The sequence below is a fragment of the Notamacropus eugenii genome, chromosome 5 (genome assembly GCF_028372415.1).
Source record: "Notamacropus eugenii isolate mMacEug1 chromosome 5, mMacEug1.pri_v2, whole genome shotgun sequence".
In the NCBI taxonomy this organism is placed as follows: Eukaryota; Metazoa; Chordata; class Mammalia; order Diprotodontia; family Macropodidae; genus Notamacropus; species Notamacropus eugenii.
The window spans coordinates 61,030,851-61,054,771 of record NC_092876.1 but is presented as its reverse complement, the minus strand read 5'-3'; the positions used below and the strand labels follow the sequence as shown (position 1 = coordinate 61,054,771).

General features: G+C 38.7%; 1 protein-coding gene across 11 annotated transcripts in view; it reads left to right on the top strand.

Moving 5' to 3' along the window:
• Window positions 1-23,921, top strand: part of EIF4G3 (eukaryotic translation initiation factor 4 gamma 3) — a 386,245-nt gene that overhangs the window by 165,865 nt on the left and 196,459 nt on the right. For 6 of the 11 annotated variants that reach the window (XM_072609172.1, XM_072609169.1, XM_072609166.1 and 3 more), the window contains exons 4-5: window positions 20,426-20,521; window positions 21,948-22,061. In XM_072609172.1, the coding sequence (XP_072465273.1) occupies window positions 20,492-20,521; window positions 21,948-22,061 (144 nt within the window). In that variant the 5' untranslated portion in view covers window positions 20,426-20,491. Of the gene's footprint in view, window positions 1-919; window positions 971-20,425; window positions 20,522-21,947; window positions 22,062-23,921 lie in introns of all 11 variants that reach the window. The other 5 variants (XM_072609170.1, XM_072609173.1, XM_072609167.1 and 2 more) reach the window with 3 other exon arrangements.

Below are 23,921 nucleotides of genomic sequence, written 5' to 3'. Positions count from 1 at the left end.
GGTTTTTAGTGAGAAAAAATACTATACTTTGTCAGATGTTTTCTGCATCTATTGAGATGATCATGTTCTGGAATTTTTGATTTTTAATATGATTAATTATATTGATCATTTTCTAAATTCTGAATTATCTTTGCTTCCCTGGTATAAATTTCACTTGATGATATTGAAGGATTTTCTGGATAAAGCACTGTATAGTCTGTTTGACTGGATTTTATTTAAATTTTTTAAAGTCAATATTCATTAATAATATTGGCCTAGAATTTTCCTTCTGTGTTTTATCTTTCCCTGATTTAGGTATTAAGATTAAATTTTATAATAAAAGGATTCTAGTAGGGGGACTTTCTTTCTCAATTTTTGTGAATAATTTGTAAAGTATTGGTACTAGTTGTTCTTTAAAGGTTTGATACCTTCTCCGATGAATCTATCAGGACCAGAAGTTTTTGTTTTGGTAGTTCCTCTACAACTAGCTCTATTTCCTTTTCTGAGATTGACTTATTTAAGATTTTTAACTGACCTTCTTAAATTAAAGATTGGGTATTTTATATTTTTGAAGTTAATTGTCTTTCTTTTGAGTTTTGTTAGCATATAGCTGTACATATTATATTCTGATTATTTTTATCCTGATTTTTTGTGATTTCATCTTGAGCATTTGCTGTTTTATTGATTTGATTTTCTGTCTTTCTTTTTAAATCGGATAAGCTAAAAGTTTATCAATTTTTATTAGTCTTTTCAAAGAACTAGTTTTTGGCTTTAGTATTTATATATTTTGTTTCTGTTTGCCTGTTTCTCCTCTAATTTTCATTATCTCCTCTTTTGGGCTTATTTTAGGTTTGTTTATTTGTTGGCTTTCTAATTTTTTAGTGCATATTCAGTTCATTAATCCTCTCTTTTTCTATTTTGTTTTAATGTATGTTTGTAGAGATATGATTTTTCCCCTGAGGACTCCTTTAGCTGCATCCCCGAAATTTTGGTATGTTGTTTCATCATTATCATTTTCTTTCACATAATTATTAATTGTTTCTATGATTTGTTCTTTGACTCATTCGTTGTTTAGGATTTCCTTGTTAAATCTCCATTGAAGTTTGTGATTTTTGTTTGTGGTTTCTCAACCAAAGATTGTTTTTACTTTATAGTCTTTAAAGGATGTATTTACCATTTCTGTTTCTTTATATTTATTTACAACATCTTTGATTCACAATATATGGTCAGTTGTTGTAACAAATCCATTTTATTCTGAAGAATATGTATATTCTTTTGCTGTTTCATTTCGATATAATAAGTCTTTTAATTCTAGTTTGTCCTGCAATTTGTTCAATTCTGTATTTTCCCTTTTGTTTATCTTTCTGTTAGACTTATCTAAAACCAAGGGAGAAGTATTGAAGTCTCCTGTCACTGTCGTGTTATGATCCATGACTTCTTATAGCTCAGTTAATGTTTATTTTGTGAATTTGGATGCTAAGGCATTTGAAGTATATAAGTTTATTACTGATACTGGTTTTTGCCAAGGTTCCTTTCACTATAATGTAGTTTCCTGCTTATCCTTTCTTATTTTAATTTCTTTCTTTCTTTTTTTTTTTTTGCTTTGTTAGATAGCATGTTTGCAATTCCTGCTTTTTTGGATTCACTTGATGCATAGTGAATTGTTTTCCTTTCCCCTCCCGTTTTTTTTGGGGGGAGATGTGTCTTTGTTTTTTTAGTGTGTTTCTTATTAATAAGCAAGAGATCGTAGGTTTTTGCTTTCTTATACAATGTCTTTTTTGTTTTATTGGGCCATTCATATTTAAAGTTATAAGAGTTATATTTTCTTTGGTTTATCTCCAATATTAGTGGGGAAGTTCACTCTTGCTGTAAATATAGGAGTGTTTTCCTCAAGTTATTTTAATTATTCTTTTTTAATGTGACTGTTTCCAAAGACTCTTCACTACTGATCCCTTCCTAATTAGTTAGACCTTTTGGGGTTTTAGTTTTTCCTTTTTATTTTCTGCTTTTATCTAGTTATTCAATTCTTTCTCTCTTTTATTCCTCTCAGTCAAGTAGATTTCCCCTTCCCCCCAAGTACTTCTATTCATCAGTTTTTTAAATTTCCTTTTTTGGGAGTAACCTTTTCCAGAGAGAGTTTCTCTTATTTCCTTCATTATCCATCTTCTCTTTCTGTCTACTCTAGACCAGCCCCTATAATTATCTAGTCTTTCTCTATTCTCTATATTCCTCATAAAATCTGGCTTTCTCCTCTCCACAGTTTCTGTCACTGCCTTGTAGAATTTGCCTCCAGGATTCACCTTTTCCATTTTGCATCACTCTTAGGGCACAGCCATTTCCTGCAGGGGACAAAGACACTGCCCCTTCGTAGGACATTCTCTCTTTGTACATTTAGAATGAAATTTCTTACTGGTCTCTGCTGTTGGCATCTTGCTGTAGCTGTCCTTGGCTGCTGCATTGGTTTACCAGTATTGCATTTCTTTTGTCTGGGGTATTTGAGAAGCAAATAATCTCTTCATGCCTGTGCTTCGAATGCCTACTTAATACTGACAGTTCATTTTTTTCTTCTAGTTACAGTTAAGCTCGGACTTTCAGGATAAGTAACTCTGGGCAATATTCGGGAGCCCCTCTAGTTTTGGGAAAAGATTGTTCCTTTCTCTCCTGTGTCTTCTGGCGGGTGCAGAATAGTCTTGCATTATTTGAATTTCCTTTCCTTTGTATTTCAAGATTTTTGTTCCTGATGGCTCTCCCAACTTGTTCCTGAAATGCATTATTAAATTTAACCAATATGTGTCTTTGAGTTTTCCCCTGCAGATGATCTGTGAGTTCTATCAGTTAGTAGTTCTTTTTCTACATTGAGAAGACTAGGCAGTTCTCTTTACTATATTATGATGTTAAAGTTTTTTTTCTATCCTGTTCTTCTGGGAGGCCTGTGATCTTTAGATTTTTTCTATGCAACCCATCTTCTAGATCAGCATGTTTTCCTTTTATGTTATTATTTTCACCTACCTTTTTCTAGATTGTCCTTCACTTCTGTGTATTTGCATTTACAATCTTATTCTTTTGTTTCTTGGATGAGCCTCGCTATTTTAGATTCCAGTTTTTCTATTCTGTTTATTATTTTATAATTCTCATTTTAAGCAAATTAGGAATAACGTGTTATGGTTCCATGTTCTTCTTGAATTTCATAGAGTTCTGTCTCATTCAATCTTGGATCATTTTCTTTTTTTGTTTATTCATCAATGTCAGAATTTATTTCTAGGTCTGGAGGCCATATTTCCTTCTGTTAGTATTTTTTTTCTGTTAATTTATCTACTTGTGTTTAAGGTCTTGAATTTGCTCCTTGAAATCTTTGGCACTTTTAGTCTTTTTTTTTCCTCATTGTTAACTTTCTGACTCTGACGGTAGTTTCTTGGGGGCCAGTTTGTCTCATACCATTTGAGTAGGCAGAGCTGATGCCAGCTGGTTGTAGAGTACTTTCCACCTGGCTTAATGGACTGTGCCTTCATCTTGCCTTGTCCTGGGGTCCTTTCCTGCTCCCTCTGTTGTCTCGTTTTCAGTCCTGGTCCTGGCACTGGCATTTTTGTAGTCTAAGTCTCTGGAGCTCTGAGAGATGGGCTTGTCATATGGGGTGCTGCTGAGCTCCGCGTTGAGGTTGGTCTCCTCACTGCGGTGGGTGGTTGGGTTCTGTTGTCCACAGGCAGGGATCAGCTGGTGTGGCCATGCTGCCGGGAGTGAGAGGTGGGAAGGGAATTAGGTGCAGGTGTCAATTAATGGATCCCTTATTTATCCTTTGGATTCTGAGTGTCATAAATCATAGAGACATGTGAAGTTTCCTTGTTTTTTGTGCATAATTTCTATTTTGGAAAGGTTTGAGAGGTAGAGAGGATCAAAGAAAATGTCTAGTCCTCCATTTTGTGCATCTTGTGACCTGGACTCTTTCTAGGGTTTTTTAGTATGAATGAGTGTCTGGCATCGTTAAAAGGCTTTTCTTTATCTCTTGAGGTAATCGTGTGATTTTAGATGTTTTGGTTTTTAAGATGATTAGCTATGTTTGTTTTTCTAGTGTTGAATCACCCGTGCAACCCTGGTACTAGTCTAACTTGGTTACAGGCAGCTGGGGGTGCCATGGTGCGCAGAACATTGGGCCTGGAATCAGGAAGACCTCAATTTAGACCTCGCTTCAAGAGTCTTAGTAGTTGTGTGACATTGGGAAAGGCACTTCGCCTTTGTGTGCCTCAGTTTCCTTGTCTGTAAAATGGGCATGATAATAGCCTCTACCTCTCAAGGTTGTTGTGAAGATTAATATAGTTAATATAATATTTGCAAAGAAGTTAGCATAGTGCTTTCTTCCCTCCATCCAGCCATCTCTCCTTTCTGTACATCAGTTGCCATTTTCTATTTGACAAGATCTTGCTATTGTTTTCCCAAAATAATTATGTTGTGCATTGAGTAAGCCTGATAGACTTGGAGTCAGGGAGATCTGAGTTCAAATCCTGCCTCAGACACTTCCTAGCTTTGTATCTCTGGGGATGTCACCCTCTGTTTTCTTCATTTTCCCCATCTATGAAATGGGACTGTTAATAGCGTTGAATTCCCTTGATGCTCTTGACCTTTTGTTTTTTCCAGATGAATTTCATTCCTGTTTTTTCTAGCTATCTGTATAAAAAAAATTCTTTGGTAATTTGATTGGTATGGTACTGAATAAGTAGTGGATTAACTTAGGTCAAAGTGTTATTTTTATTGCCTCGAACTACCCATGAGCAATTAATATTTCTCCAGTTGTTTAGATCTGACTTTATTTGTGTGAAAAGTCTTTTATAATTGTGTTCATATAATCCCTGGATTTATCTTGGCAGGTAGACTCCCAAGTATTTTGTGTTGTTTACAGCTATATTAAATGGAATTTCTTGATCTCTTCCTACCAGGTTTTATTGGTAATATATAGAAATGCTGATGATTTATGTGGATTTATTTTATGTCTTGCAACTCTACTGACATTCATATCATCTGTATCTATTCTTTCTCTTGCCTTACTGCTGTAGCTAGCATATCTTGTACAATGTTGAATAATAGTGGTGAGGATGGGCCTCCTTGCTTCACTCATGGTCTTATTGGAAAGGCTTCATGTTTATCCCAGATGAAGACACACTTAGATTGTCAGATTTATTGGCCCATAATTGGACAGGACAAGTCTTGATCGCTGCTTTAATTTTATCTCCGTTGGTGGTGCATTCACCTTTTCTATTTTGGACATTAGTAATTTGGTTTTCTTCTAAATCAAATTAACCAATGTATTTTAATGTATTAGACTAATGTATTTTACTGGAGTTTTTCCCCCATAAAACTAGCTTCTAGTTTTATTTAATTTAGTGCTTTCTTACTTTCAGTTTTGTTAATCTCGCCTTTGATTTTCAAGATTTCCAAACATTTTACAAAAAGCTCTGTTGATTCCTGTGCTTTCTAGAGTTTTCAATAGGAAAGAGTATTAAGGCTTTTTCTGCATTTGTTGTTACAATTATGTGGTTTTTGTTGTTATTGACATGGTGATTTATGCTGGTGGTCTTCCTAATATTGACCTAGCCCTCCATTTCTGGTACAAACGCCACCTGTTTAGAGTGTATGATCTTCATTGTGATATATTGCTGTAATCTGCTTGCTAGTATTTTATTTAACATTTTTTGCATTATTATGAAAGGAATTGGCCTACAGTTTTCTGTCTCTGTTTTTTGCTCTCCCTGGTTTAGCTATCAAAACCACATTTATGTCATAAAACAAATTTGATAGGACTTGTTCTTTACCTATTTTATTAAATGGTTTTATGGTATATAGAGACTAATTGTTCCTTAAATGTTTGGAATAATTTTACTTGTGAATCCATCTTGTTCTGGGGACTTTTTTTTAGGGATCTCATTGATGGCTTATTCATTTTGTTTTTCCATGGTAGGATTATTTAGATATTCTGTTTCCTCTTTTGTTAATTTGGGAGGTTTATATTTTTGTAACTATTCATCTATTTCATTTACATTGTCAGATTTATTGGCATATAATTGGACAAAATAACTCCTAATAATTGCTTTAACTTTGTCTTCATCTGACTAGTTACTAGATACCTTTACCATTTCTACCATGAGAATTTCAGAAACTTCTGCCACTTCCATTGCGATCACCAAGCCCATCACTCTGAGCCATCCTCCTTCTACGTCACACATCTCTTTCAGACCTTCTATGTTTTCTTGGGCTGGGGAAGTATATTCCTCTGACCTTTTGTTAGCTGTGCCACTCAAGGGGCAGCTAGGTGGTATAGTGGATAGAGCACCAGTGCAGGAGTCAGGAGGACCAGACTTCAAATCTCACCTCAGACCCTTGACATTCGCTAGCTGTGTGACCTTGGCAAGTCACTTAACCCCAGTTGCCTCATCCTAGGTCATCTCCAGTCATCCTGATGAATGTCATTGTATTCAGATCTCTCTGGAAGAGAAGTGAGGCTCCTTCACTCAAAACAAAGTCAAGTGCAAGTCATGTTATTTCTCTGGCGGCATGGTCTTGTTCGGCAATGAAGGACGAATACACACGCAGCTGTGCCACTCTAGAATTTGATTTGAGGCATTATTTTAAAGTTATTTCTAGAGAAATGGTGGGAGAGCTCAGTGAGTGCTTTTTCCAGTCTCCGATCTTGGCTGTGCCCTTAAAAGTCCTCCACCAGTATCATTTCTTTTGGCAGTGACCTGATCTGGAATCATTAGCATGAACTCCTCAGTTTTTATAATCAAATCCACATGACATGGCCCTTTATTAGCTAGTTCTTGGACAAAATTTTATAGGTTGAATTTGTATGATTTCACCCACTTTGACTCTTTTTTATTTCATTCTTTGGTCTTAGTTGTTTCATAGGCTCTATCCTATTTAGTTCTGGTACCATGTCATTGTTTTTTTCACAGTCTATTTAAAATTTTTGTGTTGTTGTGTACACTCTTTATATTACTGTTACCCTTCTGCTCAGTAGAGAATTTTTTTTAATCTGTTTTTTCTCTCCCGTCTACTTTCACAGGACTTTTGAATGATTAAGTATCTCTTTTGGAGGCTTTGCAGAATTCTGGGGTGTTATACAATTAGTATAATGTCATTCAGAAACAAGAGTATCTAGAAGACATCAATCTCTAGGAAATTTAGACTCTGCTGGACACGATTTGTGTCAAACACCTTTGACTGTGATGCTTCCCTGTTCTACGCCTTGCTTGATACTGATAACCAGACAGTGATTAAACAAAGTTTTCTTTGTCCTGTTGTCTAAGAAATCTTGTATAATTCCTGAAAGAGGCATGGCTTTCATTTGGAGAGAGCCTTTGACATGGCATTTGAATCTTCTAAATGAAATGTCCCATTTTAGAGTTAGTTCAGAACGCTCATTTTTGAGTTTTTATGTTCTTAATGCTTCTCGGTCTATTGTTCATCTGTAAAGCTCTGGTCTAGTGCTGAACACCATTGTGACAGCTGACATCCTCTCCCTTTATCTAATATGTTTTCATTGGATTTTAAGACTATTCCAATGAAGAATTTTTTTGAGATGGGCTGCATGGGCATATGGGTTGATATTTATATTTTCTCCATCCTTTCCTTTGGGGTTGGGGGTGGTGGTGGTGTAATATTTTGCATATCTTTAATATTTCTTTTTCTTTTGAATACCTTGGAGAATTAATTCCTTTAAATCTTCAAAATTATTGCTTATGTATATTTTGTCTGGATCATTTAGTGTTTCAGTTTTCATTTTATTCAGTTTCCTTTCCAACTGTTTCATGCAGCACATCCAGGATTATGATTTGGGAGTCCAAAAGTGGTGACTCTAAGGTTTGGGATGGTGAAAAATATATGTTGTTAATCCTTCTATGGGTGTTTTTTATATTTCCTCCCTTTTTGAACCTCATTTCAGTGTCATCTCTTTATTAAATAAATTTCCTTTCTTTATTATGAACTTAACAAACATGAATGTTTCAGTGTGTCAGGAAAAGAGTATCATTAGTAATTGTTTTTCTTTTACCCAGGAACCCTGAGGGTCTTCCCCTCCCAGTTTGATTTTTTTTTTTTTTTGATTAGAGGGGCCATCCCTTGAGTAACTTAAAGAAGCCTATTCATTGAATGGGTGTATCTCACTCAAAGTGAGAATGTGGCAAGACCTTAGCCTGAAAGGGCCAGGGTCTCACTTAGCATCCTGGGCCATCTCCAGCTGTCCTGATAAATATCAGGCCACTGGACTCAGATGGCTCAGGAGAAGAAAGTGAGGTTGGTGACCTTGCACAGCCCTCCCTCCCTCACAGCAAAGTCAGCTGCAAGTCATGTCATCGTCTGAATGTCATGGTCCTCTCCGAGAACAAAGGACAGACACAACAACAATCATCTGTGAAAATATGAACTATATACAGTCATTACCAAGTGACTGTTTGTGGTGAGCTACTTCATCACAAGCTTAGCTACTTTGTGGAATACTTTTTCACTATTGAAGAATTTGCCAAAGTTTACTTTCTGCAATTCCCTCCCTCCCTCCCTCCTTCCATTCCTTCCTTCCAAAAGTATGTTAAATTTAATAGGATAGTAATAAAATTCCCATGCTCATCTTTATCCTGTTCTGAACTTCAACTTGTGTGCACGTGTGTATTTTTGTGTCTGTGTCTTATGTCTGAATTCTTTACTTTCCTTCCCCTTCAAACCACCCCGCCCCCCATTGAGAAGGCAAGCAATTCCATATAGGTTATATATATGTGTAGTCATGTAAAACATATTCAAAATCGTTATGTTGTGAAAGAAACACAGAGGGGAAAAAAACTCAAAAAAAAAAGGAAAGTGAAAAAAAGTCACAAAAGTTGCTTTAGTCTGTATTCATACACGATCAATTCTTTCTCTGAGGAGGGATAGCATTTTCATCATAAATCCTTAAGTCTTGTCTTGGATCATTTGTATTGCTGAGAATAGCTAAGTCATTCACAGCTGATCATCCTGTAGTATTGCTGTTACTGTGTACACAGTTCATTCCACTTCCCATTGACCCTGTGTTTGATCTTGAACTTTCATGAATACCCTTCAGATGAGTTTGTGTAGTTTGGTCTCTCTCCACGCTTCGCTTATACTTGTTTTTCCTTATTATTACTTCTTGATGATTTACTCATGGCCTTCTCTTGTCCTTTTTGATAAGATGTTTCAAGTGAGAGTTGTTATAGAATGGAGTTTATTTATGGCTTCTATATCTCTCTGCTAGGAGTGACAACTTTTTTTCTAAGTTGAGTTGCTTCTAGGTTTTCATTTCCCTTGTGGCAGTTGATTTATATCAATTTAAACTTTTTCAGAAATGGTTGCTATAAATATTTATTTCGTTTTCTATTTTCTAGAGGGAAAAGCTCATCAGAATAAGGTTGGAATATTTTAATTTTATGCTAAATGCTTTCCCATTTTTATTCATCTAGTTTTCTACTAATTTTATTCTCCTAACAAGTCAGTGGTCTGATTGTGTACTGACACCTATTATAGCAATGACTCCCACGGTAGTAGTGAGTTGTTCACTGCTTATTGAGATATTAACTGTTGAATTATTTGATATATTTTTGATGCTCCTTGTTCCCAGCACCTACCAACTCTAATCTTGAAGAAACCATTCATTATATATATATACACACACACACACACACACACACACACACACGTCTGTCTGTCTGTCTGTCTGTCTGTCTATCTATCTATCTATCTATCTATCTATCTATCTATCAATCTATCACCTCTATTGGTCCCTTGGGGTATCATTTCTTTCCTCTTGAGTCTTTTGAACCTAGTCAATTTTTCTAATTTTTAAAAAAAAAACTTCTTTCTTATTTCTGCCTATGAAGTTGATGTCACTAAATATTAAAGTACATGTTGATTTAATTTGGAGGGTTTTGTCACATTCCTAATGTTGTTTTTCTACCTCCTTGTCTGTGTAACATATATTAGCATATAAGCTGTTATACAAGTGATTCTGTGGTCATATTTTTGCACATATATATTATGATGATGTCTCATACCGTGGTGTTTTCTCATTGGTTCTGGACCTATAAGAAAACAGCTTTGCCTCACCAACTCATGCATATGAGCCATTCTTCAGTTTAGTTATAACTTTGTCTTCAGGATTCATTAGTAGCAAGAAAGCAAAAGTAAACACAGTTCAGTTCCTTTAGTGCATTGTAACCACTCATTGTATTACTAGACACAAGGGCCTTACAATTGAGAACATCAGTAGTGCAGTTGACATTTGTATGTTCTAAAAATTCATTACTAAGGGGCTCCTGGATATAAGCTTCTCCAGATTATTCAAACTTGGTTGTTGAATAGCAGAGATACCTTGGTATTGGGATCATACTAGAGGGCTTTGTAGTGTTATAAAACTTGTCAAAGTTTATATTTTTTGCTGGCTGAGTCTTGGAAAGCTCATAGTCTTTATCTTTTTTAGTGAAGCATTGGAGTAGGAGGAAAGCTAGCTAATAAATTTTAATTTTTTTCAATTTTCAATTTAAAATGTTAAACTGCCAACCCTGTCATTTAGGGTTCTCCATGACCTTTCCAACTCTGTTCACATGCTCCGTCTTCTGGTCAGACTAGACTATTAACTGTTCTCTAAACTCATCTTGCCCCTTTCCATCATCCATTTTTCATGGTTGCTCTTCCTCTGTCAGGAATACTGTTTCTCTGAATTTGTACTTTTTGAAATCTTTCTCTTTCCTTAATTTGAAGTGACTTTCTTTAAAATCTTCCAGACTAAATGTGTTCTCTATCTCCCCTAATTTACTTATATAGTTCATTATTTCGATCTCTTCTTTAAATCCAGATCATGGTTTCACCTTTATCATATTTCCATGTGTTTGAACCTCATCTGCTCTCCATGTTAGATTTCACTCTCTTGTAGAGTGGATATTGCCATTTTTCATGTTTGAGCATCCCCGGTGCCTACCTCAGGACCAAAGGTCTTCAACGGTGCCTGTTAGCTGGCTCGAACTTCATTGTTCTAATACTTAACGAAAACAGGTCATATAAATAATTTGGTTGAAGAAAAAGTGTTGTAAGCACAGTCCACCCCATTTTAGACTGATGGACCTGACTTCATTCACTGCAGCAGATGTTTCTTGATATCTTCATCCATCTATCTCCCCATCTCAGTATAAGGATGTGTTTTTCAGTGTTGTACTTCATAAGGACTTTTACTTTTGGTGATCCTTAACCTACCTTGTCAACTGGAATATCTTCTCCAGCTGGTAATTCTGCAGTTTGGCAAAAAGCTGATGCTAGAGAGAATCGTTCAGGCCACTTCATTGATGCAATGGACAGAATTCCAGAGCACATAAGTCAGCTTTGTTCTTTTACAGCTGGCCTTGAAATACTGAATTCTTGTGACTCTGAAAGACCATGTGAATGGGTGTTCACCTCCTAGAGTATAACCCAGTACTCATATGTGTTTGACTAGGTTCAAAAGACCATTTTCTATTTGTTGTTTTTCTATATATCTCTTAACAGGATAGATCTTTCCTGGATGTCCTTTGTGCATATCATAGTCTCTTTCATCTTGCCCTTTGAGGTGAGGTATGAAGAATTGGGTAAGAAGGTTAGGTTGTAACAGTGTTGGTTAAAGATGTTCAGAAATGCAATTTGTTACTTTTGCTTTTGACTAATACAGCTGCAGACCTGGTGAGAAATGTAGAAGTATGGACGAATACTTATCCCTCCAGTTCTTTTACACTATGGGTACATTGTCTTTGGTAAGGTCAATAAATAGATCTAGTTGGCCAGAACTGGGGTCTCAGAACTAGATTGTATGGCTGAGTAGCTGGCATTGGGAATAACATCTCTTTCTTCATTGCATTAATAATTCTGATATTAGAGAGGGAATGCTGGCCCAGGATCTGGCTGGGGCCATGGGTGACTGCAAGATAGCCCCTAGACAAGGTTATATTGATGACTAATATCTCACAGTGCTGCCCCATTTGGATATGTCAGTATTTGTTTTCATAGGCTACCATTTCTGATTTTAATGAACTTCTTACCTTTGATCATTTTCAGTACCACTGAGTTAACAATAGATTCCTGGGGTACTTACATTTTCTGGTCAAGAATCTTGTCCCTACATTTTGTACTCTCCTGAGTTTACCATAGCTGGTGTCTGTACTACCTGGAAGTTGTATCTGAAAGCTCAGAAATATGTTGTGGTGATTTTGAGAATGATTTTGGAAAAGAAGGGTTTAACTTCTTTTTTAATTATAATGATAATCTAGCTAGTTTGTTTAATCAAACAGCATTTATCAGGTGCCTACTATGTGTTAAGCACTGGGCATATGAAAAAGGCAAAAGACAGTCTTTCCCTTCAAGTAGCTCACCATCTAACAGGGAGATAATACATAATAACTATGTGCAAACAGGCTGTTTGCAGAATAATTAGAAATAACCTCCAGAGAGAAAGCACTAGCATTAAGAAGAGTCAGGAAAGGCTTCCTGTAGAATTTTAGCTGGGACTTGAAGGAAATCAGAGAAACCATGAGGCAGAGATAAGGAGAGAAAGCATTCCAAGCATGGAAGACAGCCAGTGAAAATTCTCATTTGAGAAATGGAAGGTCTTATCTTGAAACAGGTAGATGGTGCCATAATGTGCAGAATGCTAGACTTGGAGTCAGGAAGACCCGAGTTCAAATAAGGCCACAGATCTTTACTAGTTCTGTGACCCTGGGCAAGTCAGTTTATTTGCCTCAATTCCATCAGCTGTAAAATGGGGTAATATAGTATCTGCCCCCTAGGGCAGTTGTGAGGATCAAGTGACAGAATATGTGCAAAGAGCTTAGCACCATGCCTGGTATATAGTAGGAGTGTAATCAATCCTGGTTCTCCTTGCCCTTTCCCCTCTGATTTGAGGAGATAGCATAGAGGCCAGTGTCACTGGATCAAAGAGGATGGTGGGGATGAGAGAGGGATACGAAGGCTGGAAAGGTAGGAGAGGGTCAAACAGAGCAGTTTATGTTTATTTGATCCTGGAGATGATAGGCAGCCACTGGAATGACATGGTCAGATCTGTGCTCTTCGAAGATCTTTTTGACAGCTGGGTGAAGGATGAACTGAAGTGGGAGACTGTGGCAGGCCTGGCAACCAGCAGACAGTTGTAACAGGCCTAATGTGAGGTGAAGAGGGCCTGCACCAAGGTGGCAACCGAGCTGCAGAAGAGAAGGGATGTTAGGACGGAAAAATCACTAGGCCTTGTCAAAGGCTAAGAAAGAGTGACAAGAGACCCCGAGTGAGTGGAAGGGAGGTAGTGCCCTTAGCAATAATAGAGAAGTTTGGAAGTGGAAAGATTTAAGGTATCCCATGCTTAGTGAGAGTGGCCTGGATGAAGATTCAGTCAGATCCAGAGAGAATAGTCACAAAAACCTAGAGAGGAACCATGGTGGAGAGAGTGATTGGCCTTTCTCAAAGACTGCAGAGAGAAAGCATGATGCACACTGAGAAAGGCCATAAATTCTGCAGTTAAGATGTCATTAGTAATGGTGGAGAGAGCAGTTTCTGTTTGATGAAATTAGAAGCCAGACTGTAAAGAATTAAGATGAGCCAGAGAGGAAAGTTGAGGAACCTATTGTAGGAGTCTTTCTCAAGGAGGTTAGCCATCAGAGGGAGGAGAAGTATAGGGCTTTGAGGAGACATGAGCCTATTTATAGGCAGTAGGGAAGCAGCCAGTGGACAGGGAGAGGGCCATCTAGAGTTATATTATGGCTCTTGCCATTGAGAGTGGATTTGAACTCTGAGTGAAAAGCAGCGTTTCCTGCTCTGTGGAAGCATAATGAGCATCCACAGCTACCATCAGGAAAAAGGACATTCATTCTATGGGGTAGAGCTCTGGTGGTTTGCCACCTTTCCTCAGGGCATCAAGGTAGCTTAAGGTCACCTTGGTATCAGTATGTCTACAAAAAGCTAAGTGTGAAAGTATTCAGGCCTTAAGAGTTATGTTATACTATTTCTCAGGCACTAGGCTGTGCCCTGAGGGCCACAGAAATGAAAGATCCTCTGGCATTTTGCCCTTAAGGAGCTTAGAGAGTTGGGCAGATGCACATTTTTGGTAAGACTTACTCTTTTCCCTCAAGGAAGGGGAAGTCATGGTGGACCAACCTTGTTTCCTTTTCTGGTTAGGTTAGTAAGCAGGTAGATTAGAGGAATTGTTTTTAAAAAAATGTTGACTCAATTCAAGGAAAGCATTTGAAATTCTCATGGTGTTTTGTGGAGAAGTTGAAGAGACTGACTGGATGGATTCACAAGGGGCCTAGCCCTTTGGCCGGAACCAAAGAATAGTAATTCATGGCTCATGTTTAGTCCATGAGGAGGTCTTTAGATACTCTTTCTTCCATGTCTTCAACTAGCTGTTCAACAGCTCCATCATTTTCCCGGATACATACCTGCTATCACCTTGGCAGAGGATATAGAGCTAGAGGCAGGAACTAACATGATGAATGGAATGATTGAAACAGAGTGCTTCGAGCACTGGGTCAAATAGACTGTGATGAGATGTAATAGAGATTATAAATATAAAATCTTATATTCATATTCAGAACAACAGCTGAAAAAGTAGATTGCTTCTGTTTGGGCTCTCGTATCAGTTTAGGAGTCTCACAAATGCAGTAGTGTATCATTAACAGAGAGAGTCTGGATTAGAATTCTCAGGAATTAGTAGAATTCCTTTAATGTCAAAGACTTGAGTTATGGATCCATCCTCTATTGCACTGGTAAAGAGATTCTCCATATCAGGGAACTTGCATAATCTGGGCCACTCCAGCCCTGCCAAGCAACAGCCACATTTAACCTTTAGACTAATACTACTCTGTTGCTGTTTCTTGTTCATTGTTGTATCGTTTCTGGGCAGTGGTAAAACACTGGATTTTTGTGGATTTGCACTTATTATCTGTCATTTGGGGTTTAAACTATTTAACTCCAGAGGAGTGTTCCTCACTTTGAGATCAGTGGGTCAGGCATAGTGACGTTCTTTACAGCATTGATCTGTGATGCTGTGAGGCTCCTATTGTTGACTGCTACCTTCCGGAGAGTTCTCCAGATTATTCCACCCTATTTGTGCTTCTTCACTGGATTATGAAGCCTTATGTTCTTTAGTCATTTCTTCAGTTTCTCTGTGGGATTTCCTTTCTTTGTGAAGATTTCTTTCAGTCCCCTCAAACTTTCCAAAAATGATGACTATCTTGTTGTTTTGAACTGATGAAGGGGGAAATCTGGGCATAGAAATGTTGAAGTGTTGTACCATCTTGCTGAGTCAGTCAGTAAACATTTATAAAGTTCCACTGGAGATGATCAATAGAAAGAAGACCCTCGAATTGACAGGGATTAGGGAAAGCTTCCTTAGAAGATGGGATTTTAGCTGGCACTTGAAGGAAGCCCAGGTAACCAGGAGGTCGAAAGGAGGATTGAGAACATTCTAGCAATGGAGGAAAGCCAGTGAAAATGCTTTAGAGTCTAGAGCTGGTATGTCTAGTACAGTTACTGGATTACAGAGTACATGGGGAGATGTAAGGAAAAATGGAAAGGTTTGGCAAGATAGGAGGGAGAGAGGTTATGCCAATTAGAGAAATTTTAAATTTGCTTCTGGAAGTGATTGGGGGAACCACTGGTTTTGATATGATTAGGCCTGGAAGATCCCTTTGAACTTCAGTGAGAGGAGATGTGCCTCAGACCAAGCAGCCAACAGGTTATCACAGCAGGTCACTTGTGAGCAGCACCAGAGGGTGACTGTCAGAGCAGAGCAGAGAGGTTCTGAAGGTTCAATTGATAGGCCTTGGTAACAGATACAGTATAAGGGGATGAGAGAGAATGAGGACTTGGGAATGATACCTTGATTGTGGGTCTTAGTGGGAAGATAGGACACAAGACAGCCCCTGCCCTCAAGTAGGAGTGAGATATATAAACAACTATGTCCAAAATTTTGTGATGTACAAAATTAAAATTAGTCTCACAAGGAAGCCAGCAATTTTGAGGGGGGTCAGGAAGGGCTTTGGGAAGAAGGAGGATATTGGCTGGCACTTGAAGAAAGCCAGGGTAAGGGAGAGAGAGAGACAGAGACAGAGACAGAGACAGAGAGACAGAGAGAGACAGAGAGACAGAGACAGAGACAGAGAGACAGAGAGAGACAGAGAGACAGAGACAGACAGAGAGAGAAAAGCTTCAGGTTCGGGAGAAGCAGCCAGTGAAAGTTGTTTGGGAAGAAGATCAGAGAGGTCAGAGTTACTGAATTGCAGAGTGCAGAGTATGCAGAGGGGAGTATAAGCACTATTTAGTATAAAGAAGATTGGAAAGGTAGAGATGGAAGAGTCAAGGGTGGACCTAGGCTGTGAGCTTGGCTTCCTGGGCCTGGGTGGTCTACAGTATTAGGCAAGTAGAGAAGAGGGGGAGAAGAGAGAATGAGTTCTGAGGAGACATCCAGTTGAGAATGTTACATCTTTCCTTTCCTGGTGACCTGCACAGCCCTCCCTCCCTCAGAACAAAGTCAAGTACACGTCATGGCATCATTTCTCTGATGCCGTGGTCTTCTTCTAAAATGAAGGATGAACACAACAACCACCTCAACTCTAATCTTCATCCTCACTGGGACTCCAATTCCTCAGCCTCTCCATTCTTTCTTACTCCATTGTCCCATGTACTAACTTGCTCTTCTCCCTTCCCTGTCTTGATCCCTTGGTGAAACAGCTAAGTAGTGTATTAGATAGAGTTCTGAAGTTAGGAAGGTCTGAGTTCAAATGCGGCCTTAGACACTCACTGTGTGAGTTCACTTAATCTCCCTCTGCCTCTGTTCTTGTGGTTTTTCTGTCATGTCTGACTTTTTGTGGCCTCATCTGTTTGTTTGTTGTTTGTTTGTTTTTAGCAAAGCTGTTGGAGTGGTTTGCTATTTCCTTTTTCAGCTGCCTCAGTTTGCTCAACTATAAAAATAACAGCGCCTACCTTGCAGGGCTGTTGTGAGGATCGGATGAGATAATATTTGTAAGGTACTTCAGCATGGTGCTGGGCACATCGTCGGTGCTTAATAAATGTTTGTTCCCTTTCCTTTCTCCTTCCCTTGTACGCTGTCCTTCATACTCATTTCCCTTGCTTTCTTATTTTGCTGATCAGTGATCTTACCTAAACAAGACTCAGCCTTGGCTTACTTCTAACTAGCTACCTCCTTTGATTGGAGCTGGAGAAAATCGTGAATACTATGCTAGCTACTGTTCCTGTTACTGTTGTTATTTATTGGTTATCTCCAGCTGATTAACCCATGGATATCTCAAGTTTTAACATTTACAAAATAAAACTCATTGTCTTCCTGAAAACCTTCCCCCTTTCCTAATTTTTCTTTTTTTTAAAGTTTTTATTGATTGTTTTTTACATCATTACAGTTATCCCTAACATCCCTCCCCTTTCTGAAGAGACATCCTATATGACAAATAGTATTTTTAGAGAGGCAAAAAAATTCAATACAATTGATCAATATATTGAAAAGATTTGGAAACATGCTGGGTGTGTAATATCTGTGCATCTCCCATGTCCATGAAGGGATGGATTGGGAGTGTCCTTTCATATCTCTTCATTCAGATCATGCATGATCTTAAAAATTAAATGAAAAATTTTGTTGCATTCACTTTTGACTTTTTGGTGTTTGTCTTTTCTATGTATATTGTTGCAATCATTGTGTGGATTGTTTTCTTGGTTCTGCTTACTTCAGCCTGTATCAGTTCATACAGATTTTTCCAGGCTTTTCTGTATTTATCACGTGTCTTTTCATACAGCACAGCAGTATTCCATTCCATTCCATTCCATCCGCAGCTTGCTCAGCCATTCCCCAGTTGATGGGCAGCCACTTTGTTTCCAGTTATAAACCATCACAAAAAGTGCTGCTATAAGTATTTTGGATAAATTTTCTAATTTTATCTAGGGCATCACTATTCTTCCAGTCACCCAGGCTTGCAACTTGGATATCACCCTTGACTCATCACTCTTAGTCACCCCACATATCAATCAGGCTCTTTCTTAATATTGTTAGTTCCACCTTCATAATGTCTCCAATATATGCACCCCTTCTGCCTTGCACTTTATGTGGACCCTCATCACTTTCTGCCCAGACTGCTGATTGGTATGTCTGCCTCAGATGTCTTCTCACTCCAGTCCATCTCTTTCTTCAAGTTCATCTCTCAAATTAAGCTTTCTAAAGTTCAGGTCACTGAAAGCCTCATGTACTCATCCTTTTTGTGTGAGCAACTCAAGTCAAATCTGAATGCTTAGAATGCTCTTTTTCCTCATCTCTGCTCACTGACTTCTTTAAAGTCCCAATTAAAATCCCATCTTCTACAAAAAGCCTTTTTCAGCAACCCCTCTTCAGTCCAATGCATTTTGTCTTTTGAATTCATTTCATTTTTATCTTGTATTTAGCTTATTTTACACATTTGTTTCCTTGTTGTCTTTCCCATTAGATTGTGAGCTTTTTCAGGGCAGGGATTGTTTTTTGTTTTTGTGGGGTTTTTTGGCTTGTTTTTGGAGCTCAGAGCTTAGCACGGTACCTGGTAGGAATTTGAGAAGTGTTTCTTGATTGATTCCATTTCCCTACCCAGTAAACTCCATTGTTTCCCTATTACCCCCTCCTGGGTCATCTATTACATACTTTGTTTGACTTCTAACGCCCTTTGTGCTATGGCCACTTTCTGCCTTTCTGCTTTTCCCCGCACTCTCTCATACTTTGCACTGCTGCCTTTTCTCTGAGGTGACCTCTTATTTACCCTGTCTTTGTCTTGGTTATACAGTTATTTTTGTGCATGTCGCCTCTCCCGTTAGAACAGAAGGTCCTTGAGGCAGTGACCCTGTTTTTGCCTTGCTTTACGTCCCTAACAAATATTTAGCATAGTGCCCAGCACATCATAAGCACTTACTAATGCTTGTTGACTATGGACTGCTTAGTTTTATTCAGTTCCTTTTTGGTGCTTGCTTACCACGTTTCCTAATATATCCCTCTTCTCTCCCCCCCCCAGTGACCTGTTCCTTACTTATAACAGAGATTAAAAATAGAGGGCATAAACCCCACCCATTCATCCATACCAGTTGACACATTCATCATGATTGGCATTGCATGCAATATTCCACACCCCTAGCCCCAGACTTCTTCGGAGGAGGGAGAGGTTCTCAGATCTGTGGGCAATCACCACACTCAATTCAGATTTTTCTTTTATATTATTATAGTCATTGTATATATTATTTTCTTGGTTATGCTTGCTTCACTCTGTGTTAGTTAATATAATCCTTTCTCTGCTTTTCTGGGCTCTTCACATTTGTCATTTCTTATGGAGTCATAATCTATCATATTACATTTTGGGCAACTATTTGTTTAGCCAGTCATGTCTATTACTTTACTGTGAGACCATATAGAGTAGGAACCAGTATCGACAAGATACCTGAAAATGGTAAATCTGTGATTATTAACTATTAAACCTCACCCCCTGCCCCTTGACAAGGCCTTCAAGAGTGGATGACTTATAGAAATTAGATGCCAGGGGCTCAGAAGTGGGAAGTCGATGGTTCATCCCATTGGACCTCTGGTTATGAGACAATCCTAATGCCACAGGGTGTTCCCTGTCTGAGTATACCTAGGAGAGAGACACAAAAAACAATGGAGGCTTATTTTATGTTTGTATGTCATCGTCACAATGTCCTTTTGAAGGAAGAATGATCCTGTTATGTGGATCTCCATTTTGCCAGTTTGGAAAGAGAGCCTCAAAGAGATACAGTGATTTACCTGAGTGATTTACATGTAATGATTTGTGGGATCCGTTCTCTGCACCCAGTGTTCTTTCTACAAATGCTCCTATATGCTACTTCTTCCAGGTATTCACTAGGATGTAAACTCCTGGAAAGTGGGCACAGTTTATTTTTTTGTCTTCTTATCATCAGCACCTGGCATCGTGCCTTGTGCATAGTAGGATTTTAATAAATGTTTATTGGATTGGATCTGTTTGTCACCAGTAACTACCAAAGACCACTGAAAGTATTTTCCATCAATATTGCATTTCTACTGATATGATAAACCTAAATTGTAATAGGAGGAACTATAGACCACACTTATTGGTAAAGTTGTAAGCTTCAGCTGCCCCTTTGGGGTTGTTCATGAAGTGTTGTGTAGTGAAAAGAGAACTTAATTTGAACGTAGAAGATTTGGGTTCACATACTGGTTCTCTTAATAACTACTTGTTCAGAAAACCCTTGGGGGGGAAAAAAAAACCACTGTGGGCCTCAGTTTCCTCAGTTGTAAAAATCAGACACATTGATTTCTCGGGGCCCATGAAACTCTAACTCTGTGGCCCCCAAGCCTGTGAATTTAGTTGACTTCTCTAATTTTTTACAAATGATATATTAATCTTTCTTTATTTTCTTTGGATAGACCCCTTATCCCTCTGGACAGAATGCAGCTCCAACCACACTGGTGTATCCCCAAGCCCCTCAGACAATGAACTCACAGCCTCAAACCCGCTCTCCGGTAAGTGAATATAAAGTAGTTCCACATAGATTTCTCTTATCGCCTTTCGTCTGGTTTTTGCGTACAGTAGCTTGTTTTTCCTTTCAAAATAGTTTCACTGAATTCTGGAAGTTTGTTCCAAAGTGTTTGTTCCTACTGGTCTGCATTGCATTTTCAGAGCCCTCCCCATTGGAACATTTCATTTAAAATATTGTGGCCCCCCCGCCCCCCCAAAAAAGGAAGATGGATTTCTTTCCATCTACTTCTCCAGCTGAGTAGCATGGTTTCTTTTTAGTATAGTTGCATTCAAGTTCACCTCATTTCAGTACTTTTTCCTTTAGTAGTATTTTTCAGTAGCAAAGAGAAAGAAGCAAGGCAGTTTAGAAAACTCAATTCGATTTTTGTAACTGCACTCTCAGTCTCCAGTGTTCTAGGGAGTAAGACTCGTGTCATCAGTGTCACTGGATCAGTTCTAACCATTTTAACCAAATGGACATGTATGTGTATGCCGGTACAGCTGAGCAGAGCTGTTTGGTTGGGTGTTAAGCCAGTTGGCATCCAAATGTAAGATCTCTTCTGCTCTTGTTTTTGCTGAGTGCATTGGGTTCCTCGGAGACTGAGAGCACTCCCCAATTTCAGGCTCCTTTTCCCATTGGTTCTTAGGGAATTATGGAAGCTGTCCATTCTCTGGACATTTTTCTGCCCTGCCCTGCCCTGCCCTGCATGGTTAGCTTTGGCTAGAAAGCGCTTCTGCCGCGTCTCACGTTAACCCTCTTTATGCATCACCGCTGTGATTCCACAGCATGGCGCCAAGGACGGAAGAGGCAGGGTCTTCTTTTGGCTCCCATGCCTGTGCGTTCTGCTCACTCTGCCGGCTCCCATTCATTTTTGTTTAATGTGGATTGAGAACTAGTGGAAGGTGCCATAAGTCAGATTCTTTTCAGTATTTAGCCTCCTAGGGGAACACACACTGCATTGAAAACCTTTATCACTCTCTTCTCAAACTTGCCCATCCCTTCTTCTCTGATAGCAGCTCTTAGCTTGTGGGTTTCACTGAGCTGTGGGAGAGTCCTCTCTGAGAGTGAAGGGGGTGGTGAGGATGTGGGGCGGGTGGTCAGTGTCAGTGGCCCATTTAATTCTTCACCTCTCTACTGAAATTGCCAACAAGGTGGCCAATGGAAGCTCAATCCTGAGAGTGGTTTTGGATTCGGACACTGGACCCCTTGGAATGGGACCGAGATCCCACCATTTCATTTCACATAGGCCCCAGTTCTAATCATTAGCCTGGAACAATGATGTTAAACTTTCATAAACAGTAAGTGAGTACTATGGTCCTCCTCTCCCCCTCTTTTTTTAAACTGTTGAAAAGCAAGAGTAAGTTTACATGGTTAGAACTGGAGCAAAACCTGACTGAAGAGCTGCATCTCTAAACCAGTTTTTTTGACAGCCCAGCAGAACAGTGCCAATACATTGCACAGACAACTGGAAGAGGAGGAAGGTTTTGGAACAGACTCCCGTTTACAGGTCCTTGGCTGGAAGAGGCTGGATAAAATACTGCATTGTAAGCAATATAACAAACTGTACTTCTTGCAGGCAGCAGTGCCCTTGGCACTATTTTTTTTTTTTTGACCACATCCATTTATTGGCTGATCTACAGAAATGCATTGATTGCTTCCTCCCTGAAAGTATAACAGACCATGGCAGTTTCTGCCAGGCTTAGTGGGAGAAGAATAAAAGAATGTGGGTGGGTTTTCTCCAATGGCAATTAGATAGGAAGAATTTGAGAATTTTTTTAATGTAAAAAAAAATTCAAAGGGATGGCGCTTTCAGGTTTATTTGATCCAAAATGCAAATTATAAGTATTTCCCATTATTTTATTAAATATCAAGGGGGAAATTGTCTGCAGTTGTTCAGCCATTTTCTGTGGTCTTACATTATTTTTTTTAAACTATCCTCTATGCAATTTTTGCCATCCGCTCTGCTAGTGACCATTGCCACCCCCATTACTAAAAACCACACATATAACATTCCATTTACATGCTCCCAAAACAAGTGCAAGACTAGCTGGCCCCAAACTACTCTTGCTTTTTGTTTTGGGTTTGATTTATTTGATTTCATTTGTAATGGTGCGGGAGGGTAAAGCAGGGGTGAGGAAATTTTCTGGATTGCATTTTTGACATCCTGGGCTTCCATAGACTAGTCTCATCCACCCCACAGTGAGCCCCACTGGTGTGGAGAGGTAAGCTGTCCCGCTCAGGAAGTGACCCTAACCCTGCTTTGTAGAGCAGCCAGAGCTCACTCCATTCTATTTCTGCATTAATGGGCCATTGGCGATTGCACACCCTTGGCTCTTCTGTTCTGCCCTGGACAGCTGCCTTTGCAATCCAACTGGCTTCAAGTGTCCCACCCAACCCCCAAATCCAGCTTTGTGGCTTTATTTCTATTCCAGACTAAGAGGATCCTATTTGAATTCTAACTGGGGGAAATTCTGGGCGTTTTTTGTTTTTTGTTTTTTTAAATACTGGTAAGCCCAAGTATAATTTGTCAATTTACCCTTGTTTCTTATTGTCACATCAAAACTCCAAATAGTAGTTTATTTTCAATTTGTCCAATATAGTCAGACTACTGAAAGCATAATTGGGGAGAGGGGAGCATCATGGCTTTTGTAATACTCTGTGGTTATTTTAAAATGCTATGGTTCAGTGTGCCAAATTGACATCAACATTTGTTGGCCATGCCTAGTTGCCAACTGCACAAAGGGGTATGAGAGAGAGACCATGAAGGGGGTGGGTGGCAGAAGCATTTTGCTCCAGGTTTCACAGAAGGCTGCTTTCCTTTGTATCTACTATCTTTTCCATCTAAAGACAAAGCCAAATGAAACTAAAGTTTCGACTTTTATTCTGAGCCAGCAGCGACTACAGTTTGTTCTGTTGCTTACAGCTACCCATAGGAGAACCAGTATTGTCAACCAAAATCAAAGCTCAATAGCCAATGGTGACTAGTGCAAAATAGACTAGGGTACTTTCCCACTAACTTTAAAAATTTTTGATTATTACTTTATAACATATTCCTTTTGCTCGTAGAAAATAACCTTTTAATTAGAAGGTTTTGAATATATAAAATTTTCAACACTTATTTTAGAGCCTTAGAAATGGGACCTTTCTGTGGAACAGTGATAAGACAGGTACTACTGCTCTCAGGTTAAGTTGTTTAAAATGTGGCTTCCCTTCCACATCACATCCCTCCCCTTATAAATACTTGGGTTGGGAGCAGTTGTCTTCCCTCCTTTATTAATGACCAATGAAGGTTGTGTTACCCATACTGGAAGCTTTTCTTTATAGCAGATATATAATCTGATTTTTTTCACAAATAAGAAATAGAAAATCATGATAAGGCCATATGTCCTTTTGAGATGAGAACT